The sequence below is a fragment of the Rhinolophus sinicus genome, linkage group LG06 (assembly GCF_036562045.2).
Source record: "Rhinolophus sinicus isolate RSC01 linkage group LG06, ASM3656204v1, whole genome shotgun sequence".
Classification (NCBI taxonomy): domain Eukaryota; kingdom Metazoa; phylum Chordata; class Mammalia; order Chiroptera; family Rhinolophidae; genus Rhinolophus; species Rhinolophus sinicus.
This window is the reverse complement of record NC_133756.1, coordinates 166,096,850-166,112,416: the sequence shown is the minus strand read 5'-3', so window position 1 is coordinate 166,112,416 and position 15,567 is coordinate 166,096,850. Positions and strand designations below refer to the sequence as shown.

At 61.3% G+C, this 15,567-nt stretch overlaps 2 protein-coding genes across 8 annotated transcripts; one reads left to right on the top strand and one right to left on the bottom strand.

The window, feature by feature from the left end:
* Positions 1–333: 333 nt before the first annotated feature.
* Positions 334–7,079, top strand: TALDO1 (transaldolase 1). The gene is made up of 8 exons (XM_019714748.2): positions 334–493; positions 3,015–3,138; positions 4,274–4,381; positions 4,623–4,754; positions 5,935–6,110; positions 6,202–6,399; positions 6,515–6,660; positions 6,848–7,079. Exons 1-8 carry the CDS (start codon positions 397–399, stop codon positions 6,878–6,880), a joined length of 1,014 nt encoding a protein of 337 aa, XP_019570307.1. The 5' UTR covers positions 334–396; the 3' UTR covers positions 6,881–7,079.
* GATD1 (glutamine amidotransferase class 1 domain containing 1) lies at positions 4,184–15,151 on the bottom strand. 7 transcript variants are annotated; one of them, XM_074336976.1, is made up of 8 exons: positions 14,993–15,146; positions 13,134–13,210; positions 12,497–12,602; positions 12,025–12,132; positions 10,863–10,957; positions 9,932–10,025; positions 9,653–9,764; positions 4,184–9,533 (listed from the first exon to the last, which is right to left on the bottom strand). In XM_074336976.1, the coding sequence occupies exons 1-8, from the start codon at positions 15,054–15,056 to the stop codon at positions 9,527–9,529; spliced, it is 663 nt and encodes a 220-aa protein (XP_074193077.1). In that variant the 5' UTR covers positions 15,057–15,146; the 3' UTR covers positions 4,184–9,526. The 7 variants fall into 7 exon arrangements, with proteins under 7 accessions (XP_074193077.1, XP_074193080.1, XP_074193076.1 ...); XM_074336979.1 differs by lacking the exon at positions 12,025–12,132; XM_074336975.1 differs by lacking the exon at positions 9,932–10,025 and having other exon boundaries at positions 7,942–9,533.
* Between the last annotated feature and the right edge of the window lie 416 nt (positions 15,152–15,567).

The window sequence follows — 15,567 nt, the reverse complement described above, 5'->3', positions numbered from 1 at the left end:
TGCACCGCTGCGGGGGGGGGGTGCGTCCCACTCAGGCTGCAGGCCAATGGGGACCGCGAGCTTAGTGTGTGCGCAGTGGGTGCCGGCCCGGGACTGTCCTGTGCGACCTCTCCTCGTCGTGCCCATATTTCACGGGCGATCGCGTGGGGCGATGGGACCCCCAACCCGGCCGCAGCGGCCGCCCGGTGGGACCGGCTCGGGGACAGGGCATAGTCTCCGGAGCCCGGCATCGTTGCGGGGAGCCGGGCTTCGCCTCGGGGGCGGGGCTTCATCTCCGGGGCGGGGCCTCGTCCTGCGCCCCGCCCTCCAGCGCGGCTCCCCGATTGGCCGGCGGCCGGGCCCGCGGGGCATTGTGGGCCGTCGCGCTCCCGCCGCTGCCGCCGCCACCGCCTCGCCATGTCGGGTTCTCCGGTAAAGCGGCAGAGGATGGAGAGTGTGCTGGACCAGCTCAAGCAGTTCACCACCGTGGTGGCCGACACGGGCGACTTCCACGGTGAGGCCGCGCGGGGTCCCGAGTTCGGACGCCGGCCCTGCGGCGGTGCCCGGAGCGGGGGTTTCGTGGACGCAGAGAGGCGGCCCGCCCCGGCTTCTCCTCTCCCGGCCCCTCTCCTGACCCAGCTCCCGGGGTGGGGGAACACGGGCGAGCCCAGGGGCCGGAGGGACCGGGAAGGAGCGACCCGGGCTGGGGGCGGGTCCTCCGGGAGCAGGGCGCCCCGTCCGAGTCCCGCCCCCAAGTCGAGGGCACCTCGGAGTCCCATTGTGAACCGTCAGTGAGTCGGAGGGTCAGGTTTCGAAGGCTTTGTTTGGGGAGGGGGGTCCGAGGTAGGCCTGGCAGATTCCGCGGACCCCTGAGCTTGCAGGAGGCGGTTCCGCTCGGCGACTGTTGACTGCTGAGCAGGAAGACCCGAAATGCGAAGCCGCCGTCTGCTTTTGAAATCGCCTGTTGCACACACTTTCCTCGCCTGCCCAGGGGACAGCCGGACCCTTTGTGGCAAGGGGCTGGCCACCTGGGGCGGCGGACCTGGGCGGATAAAACCCGATGCTGAGGAAAGCAAAGGGTTGTCCTGTTACAGTTGAGGCTTTCCTGGGTTTGACTCGCGTCCGTTGGCGAGAACTGGGACGGACAGAGAAATATAAAGGCTTATGCTGTGAATCCGCGGGTCTGCAGTGCGCAGACCAGAGGGGCCTTCACGCAGTTCTGCGAACAAATAAGATGTTCCGGGAAATCGTGAAATGCCCGGTGACATAAGTGCTGTGTGCACACAGTAAGGAGTGCCTGCCTTCCTTTTCTGCTTTCTCATGGTGACTTGAGAAACAGGCTGTCACTCCTCTTTGGTAACAATGAGTAAAAGGATTGTTTATCTAGCAGAACCTAGGGAGTGAGTAAGAGTTTTTGGCTGCTTAAGTAGAAAGGACGGTACAGTGATCAGCTTAGGGCCAACCTGTGGGCTTGCAAGCAGACCAGCATGTAGCGCCATCTGACTAGCTGGGGGCCTCGGGAGGCCAAGGTCCCCCGTCCATCTTGCCCAGTGTCCTTAGACCTCTGGGCAGTGACGTTAGAAGGATAGAGTACTAGGAACGTGGTTGCACGTTCTCGTGCGTCTGTTTATTCCCTTCTTACCACATAGAATAATTTTCGGTCTTGGAGAGCCCTGGTCAGCACGTTTCCTGCCGGTTCTCACCGAGCAGTAGCAGCAGGGTAGCTGTCAGTCACACTGGCAACAGGGCCAGTAAGGTGGGAGGGGACGAAGGGAATGCTCACTTTTATTTATTTATTTTTTTAGAAATATCTAAACCCAAGCACTGACATTTTTTTAATGACTATTAACAAATTTATGAAAATACATTACTTGATAATAAATATCCATAAAATACATAGCTTTTAATAGGGCTCATGGTTTTGTGGTCATTTTATGAAGCGAAGGTTCTTACCTTCGGGGGGGAGGAGGCATAGGCCTCTTTGAAAGTATAATCAGAGCTGTGGATTCTTTTCCCAGAACAGTGGCCTCCCCGTCCCCCCAGTTTTGTATTAGCTAAGGGTCCCTGGGCCCTGAAGCCAATCTGTGGATCCCAGATGGGTCTCGGTTTTGTTTTTACTTTTGTTAAAAGTCAACTTTATCAAGGCATAATTCTGTACAAGGAAAGGTGCTGTTTTCAGTGCATCACTTGCTGGCTTTGTACACACCTGTGAAAACACCACTCCAGAGCACTTTTTCTTAACTGGCTATTTTGAAACAGACTCAGGAGAAATTGCAGAATTAGCCCAGAGTCCCCCAGTGGTGACATCGTATGTGCCCGTGGCGCAATGTCAGAACCAGGAACTTGGCTCTAGCACACTATTGTTACTGTTTCCTCAAAAACAAGACCTAGCCGGATAATCAGCTCTAATGTGTCTGCCTGGCTCAGTGCTCACCAGTTTTCAACCTGCGTGGGGACGCGGGCTCTCCCTGTAGCAGTTTTATAACACGTGTAGCCTCTAATCTGTTCTCTATCTCTGTATCACATTTTGTCACCAAAGGACACTATAAAAATACTAATTGGCCAAATAAACTTACTGAAACAGCGAGCCTTCCGGCGCCTGCTCACTGAGCACGCCCTTGATCGACTCCAATGACCTGGTCAGCGAGACCCCAGGGAAGCCCCACTGGTTTCTTGGAATTCCCAGCTTGGCTACCTGAGAAAGAACTAATGTGTCCAAGAGAAAGAAAGCAGGCGTTCAAGATCACCACGCTGGTAACTGGGTCGCTGGTGCCTATACCCGCCCCAGCGTGTGACATCAGCTCTCCAAGGCACCTTTGATCTCAGGCCTCAGCCTTGCTGGTGGTTTAACCGCCCTGCAAACAGCTGCCCCTTGGCCAGCCTACCTGGGTCGAGGGGGAAGGATGCATGTGAATCGTGGCTGTACCAGGGCGGGAGACGCTGTCGACCCTTGTTTAGCTTGTCGGGGACCTGTTAGAAATCTCGGTGGGAGCAGGCACCCCACTTACTTGCCTGCTTTCCAATTATTTCTCTAGCCATCGACGAGTACAAGCCACAGGATGCCACCACCAACCCCTCCCTGATCCTGGCTGCCGCGCAGATGCCCGCCTACCAGGAGCTGGTGGAGGAAGCCATCACCTACGGCAAGAAGCTGGGCGGGTGAGTATGGCTGGGGGCCTAAGCAGGCCCCAGGCTCATCCACGCGTCTCCCTCCTTAGTGAATTGTAGTTCTCAGATGTCTTACAGTCCGGGAAAGGAAGCTGTCTTTTATCAACTTGACTGAAGTGTTACTTACACGTAGTGAAATGTACCCATTGTAAGTGTGCAGTTCAGTGATGCTTGTTTGCAGGAATGGTGCACCCTGTAAACACCACCCTCGTCAAGATGTAGAATGTCTGCAGCACCCCAAAAGTCCCTCCCCTTCTGTAGTCCGTCTCCCCGGCTCTGGCAGCCACTGACCCGCGTTCTATCATTTGGTACCTTTTATTAACAACAGCTTTATTGGAGTAAAATTCACGGAGTGCCCAGACCAGTTAGTTCTGATGAATTCACAGTGGTGCAGCCCTCTCCACAGTTATCCTAGAAGGTTCCCTGCTCCCCACTCCAGGAAACCACACCGGGCAGTGGTCTGCAAAGATTTGCCTTTTCCTGACGTCATTTTAAATTTTCATCAGGGTGATGACGCACAGCTGCAAGCGGGGCCTACAGGGACAGTGGCCCTGGGCGGAGCTCCCCGGGGGCCCGTTGGTACACCCCAGCTGCATACAGCTGTGTGGGGGCTGCTCTCCCCACTCGCCCACGGGTTGGTCCCGCCTCAGTGCTCCTGGAAGTGGTGACGAGGTGCTGCTCTCAGGCCTCCTGCCTCCTCCAGCTGCCTGGCAGTTCTAACAATGACACGCGGGCCGGAGAGCTTTCTGTGTGCAGTGGGCCAATGGAGACCCTCAGATAGTGTCTGTCTGGGGACAGCACCTCACCTCACTCGTCTCCCCAGGCAGCTCCAAAGACGTTGCCAAGATCATGTGCACGATGGGGTTCAGTCTGGGGGGATGCAAGTCCCTGCGGTGGATGGAGGTGACGGCTGCACAGTGGGACTGCTTAGTGCCACAGAGCTGTGTGCTTGCAGATGAGTAGGATGGAACATTTTGTCTATGTGTGTTTTGCCACGATAAAAACATTTTTAAGAGAAAAGATGGACCGGAAGGAATTTCTCAAACGAGTAACAGAATGTATTTTATAGAATTCTGTCCACTTAAACCTAACAAGTCACTAATCTATTTTTTCCCTGGAATTTCAGGTCACAAGAGGAGCAGATTCAAAATGCCATCGATAAACTTTTTGTGTTGTTTGGAGCAGAAATACTGAAGAAGATCCCGGGCCGTGTATCCACGGAAGTCGACGCAAGGTGAGGGTGCGGGCAACGGGGTGGGCAGGAGCATTTGTCCGTCCGCCGTGTCCAGGCATCCAAACGCTCCCTGTTCAGCAGCTCGTCCACAGCCCGAGTTTCTGGGTAAATCCCTGGGGCACAGTCGTGAGATGGGGCTGTAAGTTGCTCCCGAGTGAGGGCTCAGGCTGCTGGCCTGTGACGTCCTTGGTGGACGTCCTGAGGTGAGGCCACCCTCACCGCAGGCCCCTCGTTCTCGCAGGCTCTCATTTGACAAGGACGCCATGGTGGCCCGAGCCAGGCGCCTCATCGAGCTCTACAAGGACTCCGGCATTAGCAAGGACCGGATTCTGATAAAGCTGTCGTCCACCTGGGAGGGAATTCAGGCTGGAAAGTGAGTATCCCCGAGTCCAGGGGTTGGGGCCTGCAGCTCCGGGCCCAGCTGAGGAGCCAGCTGTATGCAGGACCAGGTCCTGCTGGCACCCGCCTGGGGAACGGAGGCCTGTGACACCGCCCAGCTGTGCCGGCAGCCGTCCTCATCGGGTACGCTCATGTCCAATTATACACCGTTTCATGCTGAGCATGTGCCCCGTGTGGGAGTGATGCGAGGATCCGAGCCAGACTGCTGGTGTCACTGGCAGCCGCACCGGAGCAGCTGTGTGCGGGGGATGCATCACGTCTGTCCCTGTGGTCATGTGCTGCACACACCCGCCCACTGCTCGCCTGCTCTGCCCGTTCTGTGTAAATGCAGTCTTATGCACGCGGCCTGTGTCTGGCTTCCTCCCGTGGCGTGATTTTGGGCTCACCGGGCTGTGGTGGTCAGGGCTGCAGTCCTTTAAGGTGGAGACTCCACTGCGTGTGACAGCGTGTTTAGTGTCCTTGCATGGACACACGGTTGTTCCTGCCTCAGGCTCACGGATCACGCTGCCATGCACGTGCGTGCACAAGTTTGGGTGTGGCTGTGTGTCCCATTTCTTGTGTGTACACACCTAGCAGTGGAGCTGCTGGGTCATGGTCACTGGGTGTCTGTCACTACTGCACGTCTTCAACACCCCTGCGTGGCCACTGTCCCCTGGGGTGGTGGCAATTGGTGGCCAGAGAGGCCCCAGCAGAAGCTCAGCTGTCATAGCCCACACTCGTCACATGGCAGAGCGTGGCCCGTGGCCTGTCCTGGGGGCTCAACCCCACAATGTCTCGGTGACCTCATGGTGGCCCGGGAAGGGCAAGAGTGGGCAGGGGGCAAGGGTGCTGGATAGGACAGTGGTGAGAGCACCTCTGTGGTGTCTGCCCCAGGGAGTCCTGTGGTGACGTGAGCGACCAGGATGCCTGGTACTGCTGCAGGTGTCTGTCAGCCAGGGACAGGCACTATGCTCCTGGGACCTCTTCTGCCTTTGTCCCGATTTGGAAATGTGGGTTTGAGGAAGACAGTTCCCGCCGCCCGTAAGCCCCTTGCCAGAGAGAACTGTGGTGCGTGTCCCAGACTCGCTCAAGGTGTCTGCTGAGTCATGAGCACCTCTGCTCCCAGATGCACTGGGTGGAGACACTGATGCCACCTGGCCCCTTCTTCCCCCCAGGGAGCTGGAGGAGCAGCATGGCATCCACTGCAACATGACGCTGCTCTTCTCCTTCGCCCAGGCTGTGGCCTGCGCCGAGGCGGGCGTGACACTCATCTCCCCGTTTGTGGGGCGCATCCTGGACTGGCACGTGGCCAACACAGGCCAGAAGTCCTACGAGCCCCTGGAGGACCCAGGTGAGTTGCCCTTGTGGGATGGATGGGGTGGGCGCAGCGGGGGGCAGGCACCGAGCACTCAGCAGTCAGGCTGCCTGGGTGTCCCCTGCAGGTGTGAAGAGTGTCACCAAGATCTACAACTACTACAAGAAGTTCGGCTACAAGACCATTGTCATGGGCGCCTCTTTCCGCAACACGGGTGAGATCAAGGCGCTGGCGGGCTGCGACTTCCTCACCATCTCCCCCAAGCTGCTGGGGGAGCTGCTCCGGGACAGCAGCAAGCTGGCGCCCGCACTCTCGGCCAAGGCAGGTGAGGCCCTGGCCCTGGCCCTGGGCCAGCAGGCTCACGTCCCACGTGCCTGGGAGCCGGGGGGGCCAGAACAGGGGGGTTGGGTGACGAAGGCCCATTGCATGTTCTTCTCCAGCCCAGGCCAGTGACCTGGAGAAGATCCACCTGGACGAGAAGGCCTTCCGCTGGCTGCACAACGAGGACCAGATGGCCGTGGAGAAGCTCTCAGATGGCATCCGCAAATTTGCTGCGGACGCTGTGAAGCTGGAGCGTGTGCTGGCGGTGAGTGCCCCAGGGCGCAAGGCAGGCAGCGGGGACTTCCTGTGGGAACCCTCAGCCACTCAGCTCCCCTGGCAGCTGGTCAGTGGGGACCCTGCCACCCCCCTGGGATTCTAGAGGCCAGCGCCCAGTGGAGGCTGCCTCCTCTGTCGTGCCTGATGGGTTTCCTGGCATCTCCTACTGTTTCTAGGAACGAATGTTCAGCGCAGAGAATGGCAACTAGCTCAGTGCCTAAGGCTGGACACAGATCAGTGCCAGCCACGACCTTGGGTCTGACTGCAATGCCTGGTGATGTCCTTGGGTCTGATCGCAATGCCTGGTGATGAATCTTGCATTTTTTACCAATTGGAGCAGGGATGGATCACAGATTTCTGATTTTATGTCAAACTGCCTAATGCATTAAAGCAGCCACTTTTTCTGTGCTATGCTTCATTCCACTACTTTGTCCCCCCCTTAGCACCAACTGCCCTAGCAGGTGGCTGCAACCTGGGCCCAGCTGAGACGGGGCTGGGTCAAGGACCCCAACATGGTGACAGAGGCAGTTACAGCCCCTTGCCTTGGTGCTGCTGGGTGGGGACCCACCCAAGTAGCTCCTCAGTGCAGGGGTGATCCCGATGGCCCCCGGCCCCTCCTGCCTCCTGTCCAGCTGCCCTGGCCTGAAGCACTGGCCAGGATACCAGGTTCCCATGAGGGTTGATGGTGCCACCTCGTGGGGACAGCATGATGTACAGTGGCCCAGCTTCAAAACCAGGTTGTCTGGATGCACTGAAGCAAGGGGTGTGGCACAGCTTAGACAGCTTTTAGAGCCCCATTTGGACTTTGTTCAGATTTGCATGCCACTGGGCTGGGCTTAGTGGGGATGGGATAGCCCCTCCCTCCCGTGACCAGCCTATTCCTGGAACAGCAAGGCAGAGGTGAGGGCTGGGTGAGAATGTACAGGGACCAGACTGGCCACTCCATGTGGGTGGAGGTAGATGTTGGGGACAGACCCGTTGAGACAGTCCTGGGTGAGCCTTGTGCCCTGCCCCACCTGGGGCAGCCCCTTCTTCCCTCCCAGGGAGCCCAAGTCTGGGCTCCTGTTCCAAGCTTTCCAGAGACGCTAGGCATGGACAGTCCCCATCTGCGGCCATCATAGCAGGGCTGGGGGTTGGTGCTCCTGGAGTGGCCACCACCCACCCCAACCTCTATGGGTCCCTCCCAGCCCTTGGGAGTCTGTGTGCCCCCCAAACTTGCCCACTTTGCATTTCCTGGGCATTCATATAAGTGGAAGCACACACACGGCACTTTCTGTCTGGCTTCTTCCACTCAGCATGTTTTCAAGGTTCACCCATGTTGTAGCGTGTCACAATTTCACTTTAGGGTGCAATAACCATCCCTATGGGCCTGTTAACAGACCCCATTTACAAGCCACAATTTGTGTCGTCACTACTGAGAATAGCACTGCGATGGATGTACCTACACCGCCCCTGGGGGCGGTGTTTATTTCTCTTGGGTGCATGTAGGGGTCTGTAGTAAACATCCTGGGTGTGTGGGGAAATCCGGCAGCACAGGCAGGGAAACCAGGCCCCAAACCCACCCGCCTGCTGGCATTTTCATGTGCTCCTCCCAGCCTCTTGGCGGCCCCCCACCCCTGGCCATGCCCTGGACCTTGGGGACTCAGGACTGAGCTGCCAGGGAGATAGATCACCTTGGAATAGCGGCCACCCAGGGCCCAGGCTGTGCAGTCCAGCAGAGCCTGCCTTGCGCCTGGGTCCAGGCGTGGTACCCGCAGACATGGGCCAGCAGGCTGGGCCAGGCTGCTGTGTGCACGGCGGACAGCAGGGCTGTCAGGCGCCCACCAGGAGTGTCCAGAGCGTGAGCTCGGTCTAGTGGGGCCAGAAGCAACAGATCCCTCAAGGCCAGGTACTGGGGGATGGGAGAAGGTAGGGGACATACAGGGGCCCCGCCTGAAGGCCACAGCCCAGCCAGGCACCTGGGGATGCCCGAGGGTGATCAGGCTGCACTGGGAGGGAGCCGGACAGCTGCCTGGCACGCCCAGCAAAGGCCTGTCCAGGGCCTGAGGGTGAGGCCTGCCTGCCATTCCTGCAGATATGGGGGACCACATGTGAGGCCACCTTCCAAGTGGAGCCCCTGCTTATCTTCACCCTGAAACCGCACAGCAGCTCCCAACAGGCTGGGAATGCGCAGGGCTGTGCCAGCCCCTGGGGTCTCCATGTAGAGGGTGCAGCGCCACTGCCCCGTCCACTGAGGTCCGAGCCGGCCTTACATGGGGTCACCATGCACAAGCCAAGGGTTTGAAATCCGGGCGGGTCTGGGGGCTGGGAACTGTGGGGGCCAGAAGATTCCCCTTCACCTTTGACCTCAGTCCAAAGTGCTGAGCAAGCTCCAGGCAGCTGGCCCCTCCCCACACAGTCGAGCAGCGCTCAAAGGGAAGGGGCAGTGGATAAGCCTGGACACAACTTGTACTACAAGAAACAAACTCCGGTGCCTCCGCCCATCCCTGCCCACCCACCCATCACGGTCATCCTTGCTCTCAGGGAGGCTCAGCACCCCCCACCTGGGTACACGGGGACAGGCAGAGAAGGAGACCAGAGGGACTGAGACCCCCGGAATGCCCACAGCCCACTCACTGTGTGCCGGCTCTCCATGGGGTCCCTGAGCCTTCCCCACAGCCAGTGCACCTGAAGGCTCTCGGGTCCCCAGAGCCGACACAATTCCACCGGCCTGGTCAGGGTATGTGAGTCATTCTTGGGCTGTCATGGAGGCAGGGTGCCTGGAGGCCTGAGGATTCCGGCTGCCTCTGGGGACAGCTGGGCCATCTGGAAGCAACGTGGCCACTGACAGGTAGGCGGGCTCAGCAGGGACTGCCTCACTTCCTGTAGGACAAACATCAGCACCCACCCATTACATGGAACGGACAGACGGACATGGCCAGCCGAGGGGCTGCCCACCAGTCCGGCCCCAGCAGCCCACCCTGGTCCCATCCTGGCCTCACCGGCTGCCACAGAGGAAGAGCAGGCTGTGTACGGCCGGGACGGTGGAGCTGGCGTTCTGGCCTGTGACGAGGTGGCGGTCCAGCACGACATGCATGGCATCCGGCTCACTGGCTGCAGGGGGGCCGAGGGCCGGAAGGCGCAGGCTGCAGCAGCACTGCCACAGGCCGGGCGCCGCCCCCACCCACCCCCACCCACCCTCTGAGGGCCAGTGACCGAGGTGTGCCGGACGCTGTGCTCCGGAAGGCTGGCCTGGCCAGTGTCACCCCCGCCCAGCTCACCACTAAAGGTGGCGCCAGCATCCTTCACGAAGTCCTCCACGATAAGGGACAGGCGGGCAAAGCCAGGTGCCCGGACGAGCTCGTACACGGAGGGCTGTGGAGGGAGGGGCACGTGCCTCGGGCAGGTGGCTCCAAACCATGGCCAGGGGCCATGCCCTCCATGTGGGGTGGGTGTGTGTGTCACTGCTCGGAGCGCAGGGGCTGCTAAGGTGGGAGGGGACAATGGCAGGGACCTCCCACTGCAGGCCTTCCGGAGGCACAAGGGTGGCCAGAATGAACCCCTCAGTGAGTGGGAGGGCACAGAGCCACGGGAGGAGGGGCTGGGGGTCATGGCTCCTGCTCATCCTCCTGTCCTCTCCTGAACCTGGACCAGGGGCCAGCCTTGGGCAGCCAGGCCTCAGGCCTCCCACAGAGCCTGCCTCCTACATCTGCCCTAGGAACTTCACTCGGGTCTCCTCTGTGCCAGGTGCCCCTTCCCAGCCTCTGAGAGCTGAACAGGTCCAGGCTCAGTCCTGGGCCCCACCTACCAGGCCCTCCGCCCACATGGCAGGCCTACCTCCTGGACAGGCACAAAAGCAAGGGCTGGATCCAACCCCCGCTCCCCTCTGCTCCCCTCCAGCCGTATTCCCTCCCCACACACACAGCCAGCTCAGCAAACCTGGGCTGTGGGGAGCATGGGGGGTGAGGTGTAGGGTCCATTCTCACCCACAGCCTGTATGGCGGCCTTCAGGGACTCCCAGCAGGGAAGGCCCTCAAGGAGGGGACAACACACAGCACAGATAACTGCCAACCTGGTGCCAAATTTCTCAATTCCCATCTGGGCAAGTGACTGCCACCAGTGCCAGAGGAGACCGTGGGCCCCCCAAGGGTCCCAGCCCATCCCTATGCTTTGAAACCCAACTACTGCCTGCGACCCCTGAGCTGCACTCACCCCGGTCACGCTGTAGCCTTGGAACACCCAGGACCCGTCCTCATTGGTGGCAGAGCAGAGGGCGGCGACGCCATGGCCAACCGCACAGATGGGCTCTGAAAGCAGCAGGCAAGGCGGGGCCTGAGGCTCTGGCCACCCCCCAGAGCCCATGGAGGCGCTGCCCACCTCCCGGAAACCCCACGTGGGCAGCCACTTCAGGACAGGCTGTTTCCAGCTCAAATCTCAAATTCTTGTGGCCGGAAAGCTGGTACGAGGAGGAGTCACGAGGGTGCTGTAGGTCCGTCTGCCAACCCAGCAGCACTCCACACCCACGGCCCCCACTGCCCCTCAGCACGGCCTGGACAGCCCAGGCCTGGACTCGCCTGTTGGCCCGCCTCACGGCCCAACCAGCTCCGCTGCACCGAGCGGCAGCCCACCTGGAAGCTTCCCCCTCCCGACTGCAGTGGGAGGGGTGCCCGGCCCTCCGGGCCTCTGGAGGCACTGGGTCCACCCTGCCAAGCGCTCGCCCTGGCTCTGAGCCTTTGCCCCAGAAGGCTGCCTGGCACAAGTGCGTTCCCACAGCTAAGGTGGCCGGGAACAGTAACTGTCTGTTCCAGCAGTGCTGGGGACAGGAGGCCCCCTTCTCACCGACAAAGGACACTGTGTGGAGCCCGGGTTTGTGTGCTGGTCCCCAATGAGTGTCGCACCCCCGCCCAGGAGACGTGCTCATCACAACCCAACCGAGTGGGGCGGTCGGCCTGGTCTCCACTGCGCCTGCTGGCCTCAAACCCCAAGCCTGCATGCTGTGCTCTCCCACCGGGAACAAAGCCAGCATCCTGCCCACCCACTTCAGAGGGGCCCAGGACACACAGCCACCAGCCCGAGGGCCAGGCAGAAGGCCCACAGGGGCAGTGCCAAAGGGCACGAAGTCTGGGGGAAGGGGGTGCCCCACCCTCGTGTGTGTGAGAAATGGAGGGAGAGAGGAGAGATGGCTGAATAAATTTGTCCACCCACCGGTCAGCGTCACCGAGGCTCTTTATATCTGAGGTGATCTGTGTTTCTGGGTCCAAGACCAGAAGCCTGCACTCCATGGCTGCCACCCTCCACACAGGGATCTTCCCACCTTCCCCCCCCCGCCCCCTACTGGTGGAACCCCCACGCCCCAGTCCCAGGGGTCACCTACTGCTCTCGGAGCGGAAGTGCTGCAGGATGCGGGCCAGAGACCCACTGCTGGCCAGGTCGGCCAGGGCCCCGGGACAGCTGGGGATCAGGAGGGCGTGGTACCGGGCACCTGGGGGAGACCACAGGCCGGTCAAGCAGAGCAAGGTCGCCGGCCAGGACCAGAGGCTCCATGAGGACCAGCCAGCTCCTCTCTGCTTCCACCGGCCAGAAGCCACCCTGTCCCTGTCCCTACAACAGCCAAGGCTCCCAAAGTCCCTGCACCATTTCCGATTGTGTCCCCATGTGCCCACTACCTCTCCCCCCAGATGGAGCTCAGACGCTCCCGCCCTAGGACACAAGACCGCAGGAGGCTCTGGACAATCACAGCGCTTGACAGCACGCCCCAGGGGGCCCAGGAGCAGAGCATGCGAGCTGTGGGGCCACAGGCCCCTGGAGCCCCATGCGCTCCGGCCGCCAAGGTCTCGGGCCCTCACCGTCAATGGACTCGAGCTTGGCAGGGCTCGCGTAGGCCTTGAGGCGGAAGTCCTGCACCCAGCGTGCATTGCTCTCGTCCACGTCCACGAAGTCCATGGCCTTCCCCTGTGGGACGGGGAGGCCCAAGGTCAGCCCAGAACCCCCTGCTGGCTCACAGGGATGCTCAGAGCTGTGATGAGGGCTGGGCACTGAGGGCAGGCCCTCGAGGACAAAAGGTACCCAACAGCCCAGCTTCCTCACTGAGTCTCAACACACCCCAAGCTCCATCCCGACCCCACCTGCCCCTCACTGGTCCTCATTATCCCGCCTATAATGCAGAAGCAACTGTCCCACCCACCTGGAAATGTGCAAAGTTACAAACATATCACATCCCTGCTGTGACCCCCAGGGTCCCATGCCATCAGAGGGTCGCAAACCCTCCTGCTCTCATGTGCAGACACCGACCTGCAATGACAAGGTCTCCCTTGCCACAGGTGGGGACAGAGCTTGACGATGCCACCGGGGTCCTGGCCCCTCAGCCCAAGCCAGCTCCTCGGGGTCACAGCAGCCGTGGGCTTGCACCTCTCCCAGGAGTAACAGCACTGTCCTGGCCTCATCCCCAGAGAGAGAGGGCGGGGACGGGGTGGCTGGACTTACCCCAGGGGTGACCACCTGCAGGTTGAAGGCAGAGCTGGCCAGCGTGAAGCAGTGGAGGAAGGACGGGGCTGACACACCTGCAAAGAGGACACGTCCCGGATGAGTGCAGGGTGACAGCCCAGGGGTCCTCCTGATCCCAGCAGCCCCTCCCCCACCTCACCCCAGGGCCCCAGCCCCTCATCTCCCATACTCCCCCCTGTGACAGTGGGCTCTGTCCCCAGCCTGGCCACTAGAGGTCTTTCCAGGAGGCAGACCCAAGTGTGCAGTTTTCTAGTTAGGCCACGGAGCGGGTGACTGAGCCCCCACTCCCACTGTGTTCAGACAGGGAAGGTGGCAGGGAGCAAAGCCCTGTCTGTGGGGCTATGGCTAGTGTCCTATGGGCCTGGGCGGGGACAGTATCTCAGCCCTTTCCTCACAAGGGCTCCTGCTTCCTGCCCCCATCCCAGCCTCCCAGCCCCTTCCTGCCCACAAGGAGGGCTCCTGATACTGGGGGTTGCAACCCCACCAGAGGCATCTATTTCTGAAGGGGCTTGATCTGTGTCCTTCCACCTTTATTTTAATCCTGGGACCCAATCCCTAAATCTCCTCTTCAAGTTTATTCATTCTTATAAATTAATTTGTGTTCATTGTTAAGAGTCCATATGTTGAGCAAAAACAGTCTCTCAAAATCATCCCTCTCAACTTTCCCACGTTCTGCCTCCCCCCCCAAGTTCTTCAAACCCTCCCACCTCCACCTATTTCACTGCAGGGCCCCTGAGGGATTGGAGGGCCCTGTTCACAGCCTAGTGGTCTTTTCAGAACTGTGCCCCCACCCCATGCCCTCAGCAGCCCCTCCCCGTGGCACAGCCAAGCAATGCGACTGCAACCCCTTACCCTGCTCCAACCAGCCCCCTACAGAGGTGACCCCAACCTGTCCTTGCAGGACTGAACCCCACTCTCGATGTCTCCTCCCACCCTTGAACTGCCTGTGAGGGTGGGGGCAGGATCCCAGCTCCTCCTGCCCTCATTCGGGCACACACCACTCAGGGCTCCGGGGGCTCAGCACACCATGACCCGCTGTCCCCCCTCCCTTGCCCACTAGAGAAGCTACAGAAGTTGAGAAGGACACCAGGCTCCACAGCCAGCCCCCAGGTCCCAACCATGGTCCTTCACCTGCCTGCGATGCGACCTTGGTCTCATCACGCCAGCCTCACAGGGTGAGGACCCCGGAAGTGCTCAGAACAGCACCGGGCGCCCTTATCAGCTCATTCCTGCCACCCTCAGCAAGAGAGTGGGTGCTGGCAACGGCAGTCTGCTTGGGCCCCGCCAGCCTCTCCGGTACCTTCACCCCGTGGCAGGGCCGAGGGACGCTCTGCCCCGCACATCTGCCGACCCCCTGGAACAACGCCTTCTCCTCCCCCGCGTCCTCCTGCGTGTGCGGCAGGCCAGCGGGCAGAGGGGTGGGCACTGAAGGACACCGGCTCGGGTTCAGAAAGGCGCGTGCTCCCCAGGCCATGGCTGTGTGACCCCCAGGCCTGCCAGGGCCCCCCAACCTCCCCAGAACACCCACTGCCCCTCACCACACCCTGGCCTCGCCTGTCCCTGACGGCAGCGGCCCGTGGGACACGGCGCTGGAAGGCCACCTTCTCCACGCCCCCAGGGGACCATCTGCAGCGGCGCCTGCAGGCCGCCACCCCAGGTCCCGTCTCCTCGAACAGAAAGCCGGGCCCCGGCGCCCCAGCCCTGCAGACCAGGGTCACCTCCCCGCTGTACCCCAAACGAGGCGCTCAAAGTGTGGCTGAACTGCCCCGGGTGGGCGGGCCCCCCGCCCCCTGCGCGGCCCCCCGGGGCCCACGGTACCCCCACGGCGCGAGCCTCACCCTCCGCGGCGCCGCTGGCCACGAGGAGGCAGGCGGGCCGGCTCGGGAGCCGCTCGGACGCCATGGGTCCTGCCGCAGCCGTCGCGGCCTGCGCGTGCGCGGAGCGAGCGTGGCTGCAGGGCCGGGAAAACGCGGGTCCCACGCCGCGGCGGCCTGGGGGCGGGACCCGGGGCGGGCGGCGCGGCGCGCATGCGCTGTCCTCGCACCCGCCTGCTTCCGCCCCCTCCCTCTCTGCGCTGTCGGGGTCGCAGGCAGCACAGCGACGTTGTGTCTCTGGGCTCCGTCACCCAACACCGTCAGCATCGTGACCCCCCCCGCAGGGCCTCCGGAGGGCTCTGAGCTTGGCCGCAGCGCCGCGGGACGGAGCCCCGAGGGTCTTTCGGGACCGGAAGCGTCAGCAGCCCTGAGCAGAACCCTGTCCGGCCCCAGGACGCTGTCAGGAGCACTGCCTAACTCCCCTCGTCCTTCTCGGGCAATGGGCGGGCAATGGGCGCTGCCCCTTGCTGCTGGTATTCAGGCCCTTCTTTAACTTTAGCAGGGTTCCCTGGAGGTCCTGCCAGCTTCTGCTCTGAATA

Excerpts from the sequence above, each read along its gene's own strand:
- TALDO1 (XM_019714748.2), top strand. The coding sequence starts at position 397 with ATGTCGGGTTCTCCGGTAAAGCGGCAGAGGATGGAGAGTGTGCTGGAC. Across the intron at positions 3,139-4,273 it reads TACGGCAAGAAGCTGGGCGG|GTCACAAGAGGAGCAGATTC; the intron begins GTGAGTATGGCT and ends CTGGAATTTCAG. Across the intron at positions 6,111-6,201 it reads CGAGCCCCTGGAGGACCCAG|GTGTGAAGAGTGTCACCAAG; the intron begins GTGAGTTGCCCT and ends TGTCCCCTGCAG.
- GATD1 (XM_074336975.1), bottom strand. The coding sequence starts at position 15,056 with ATGGCGTCCGAGCGGCTCCCGAGCCGGCCCGCCTGCCTCCTCGTGGCC. Across the intron at positions 9,765-10,862 it reads AAGGCTACAGCGTGACCGGG|CCAGTGAGCCGGATGCCATG; the intron begins GTGAGTGCAGCT and ends GCCCCCCTGCAG. Across the intron at positions 9,534-9,652 it reads CTCTTCCTCTGTGGCAGCCG|GAAGTGAGGCAGTCCCTGCT; the intron begins GTGAGGCCAGGA and ends TTTGTCCTACAG.